Here is a 1,968-nt window from a genome sequence, read left to right as displayed (position 1 = left end):
TGGGACCAAAGACATACACCACTATAACTGGCAAATTCATTCATATATTTATTTTTTATTTTATGTGTATGAGTGTTTTACATAATGGATGTGTGTAGATGCATTATGTGCATGCAGTGCCCAAGGAGGCCAAAACAGTGTGTCACATCCCCTGGAACTGGAGTTACAGGTGGCTGTTAGCCACCATGTGGGTTCTGGGAATTGAATCTGGGTCTGCTTCAAGAACAGCCTGTGTTCTTAACTGCTGAGCCATCTCTCCAGCCCTTGACCTTGAACTCTTGATCCTCTGCCTCCACCTCCGGGCTTCTGGAATTATAGGTGTGCACCACCACTCCTACCCTCGTACCAGCTTTTTAAAGAATAAGTGAGATGGGCTGGAGAGATGGCTCAGTGGTTAAGAGCACTGACTGCTCTTGCAGAGGACCTGGGTTCGATGCCCAGCATCCACATGGCAGCTACGAACCGTCCTTAACTCAGTTCCAGGGGAATCCAAAGCCCTGTTCTGACCTCTGCGGGAATGCACGACGTGGGTGCGCTCACATACATGCAGGCAATACGCTCATACACATAAAATAAAAATAGTAAATAAAATATTTTTTTAAAAAAGGAATAAATGAGATTTATACTTGCTCTGCTGATGCCCCTGTGACACCTAGTCTGCCCTTTTTTCCCCTTTCTTCCCAGTTGAATAAATTCAAGAATTTAAATTTCCATGAGGTAATTGCATTTCTTCTGTTTTGCCCCTGGATTTTTCCTTTGTTTCTTATCCTAGGAACCGGATGTACAAGGACATCAAGTGGCTGCTAGGTTCTCTCACATTCTACAGAAGGATGCCTTTCTGGTGTTTCGCTCCCTGTGCAAGCTATCCATGAAACCCCTTGGGGAAGGACCTCCAGACCCAAAGTAAGCTTACAGCAGTCATGGCCATGTGCTTCTCATGAACTAGTTGCTCATGTTCTGTTCTTTGTCCTTCCCTGGTTCCCACAGGGTTGGTGTGGGAAGGTTTCAGAGTTTTCTAAACTTGGGCAGCTGCTACGGTGCACCCTATCTCCACTATCCAGACTCTTAGTTTATATGTTCAAAGCAGTTAGCCTATAGAATGTGTGCTGTCTTTTTCACTGACTAATACAACCTGGAGGGGCATTAGAGGAACAAGAGGCCTGGAAACTCCACTCCCTGCCCTGCTTGGAAACCTCTGCTTCATGGACAAAGATTTAAGCCCCAAATTCACCCCAGTGAAGCCTAGTGTTCTCCACAATGAAGCAGCTGGCCCACGGGTATCTCTATTGTGGAGGGAAGAAAACAGACTTGAAAGCCAGAGAGCTGACTTCAGCTCTCAGCTCCTTCACTCTAAGCAGCTCCAGAGCTTTCTGATTGACTGAACCTCATCTGAAAGATGGGAAGGTGGGAAATCACCCTGCAGGGTGAGTGAAATGAGACAGGCCTAATTATAGGGCCTCATGCTTTATAGTTACTATTGTTACTGCCCTTACCCTCATTGCTATATGTTTTTTGAAGATTTTATTTTACTGTTTTTTTTTTGTTTGTTTGTTTTTTCGGTCTTTTTGAGACAGGGTCTCCCTGTAGCCCCAGCTGTCCTGGAACTCACTATGTAGACCAGGCTGGCCTTGAACTCACTGAGATCCGCCTGCCTCTGCCTCCCGAGTGCCCGGCTATTTTACTGTTTTTTAAAAAAAATATTTTTTGTGTATGAGTGTTTTGCCTGGATGTGTGTAAGTGCCTACAGAGGCTGGAAGAGGGCTCTAGATTCCCCTGGAACTTGAGTTACAGATGGTAGTCTGTACTACCTAGGAATTGAGCCAGTGTTCTTAACCACTGAGCCATCTCTCTAGCCCCTTCTTTTTCTTTTTTGAGACAGGGGCTCCACAGCTGGCCTGGAACTCACTATGTAGACCTGGCTGGCCTCAGTCTCACAGAGATCTGCCTGCCTCTGCCTCCTAAGTGCTA

General features: G+C 45.9%; 1 protein-coding gene across 1 annotated transcript in view; it reads left to right on the top strand.

Moving 5' to 3' along the window:
* Positions 1 to 1,968, top strand: part of Arfgef2 (ADP ribosylation factor guanine nucleotide exchange factor 2) — a gene marked incomplete at its 5' end in the record, with an annotated part of 87,856 nt that overhangs the window by 22,390 nt on the left and 63,498 nt on the right. The window contains 1 exon segment of the mRNA XM_008835575.3: positions 773 to 903. Coding sequence (XP_008833797.2) covers positions 773 to 903 — 131 coding nt within the window.

The sequence above is a fragment of the Nannospalax galili genome, unplaced genomic scaffold (assembly GCF_000622305.1).
Source record: "Nannospalax galili isolate Female #2095 unplaced genomic scaffold, S.galili_v1.0 scaffold2378, whole genome shotgun sequence".
Taxonomy (NCBI): Eukaryota; Metazoa; Chordata; class Mammalia; order Rodentia; family Spalacidae; genus Nannospalax; species Nannospalax galili.
This window is presented reverse-complemented; position numbering and strand designations above follow the sequence as displayed.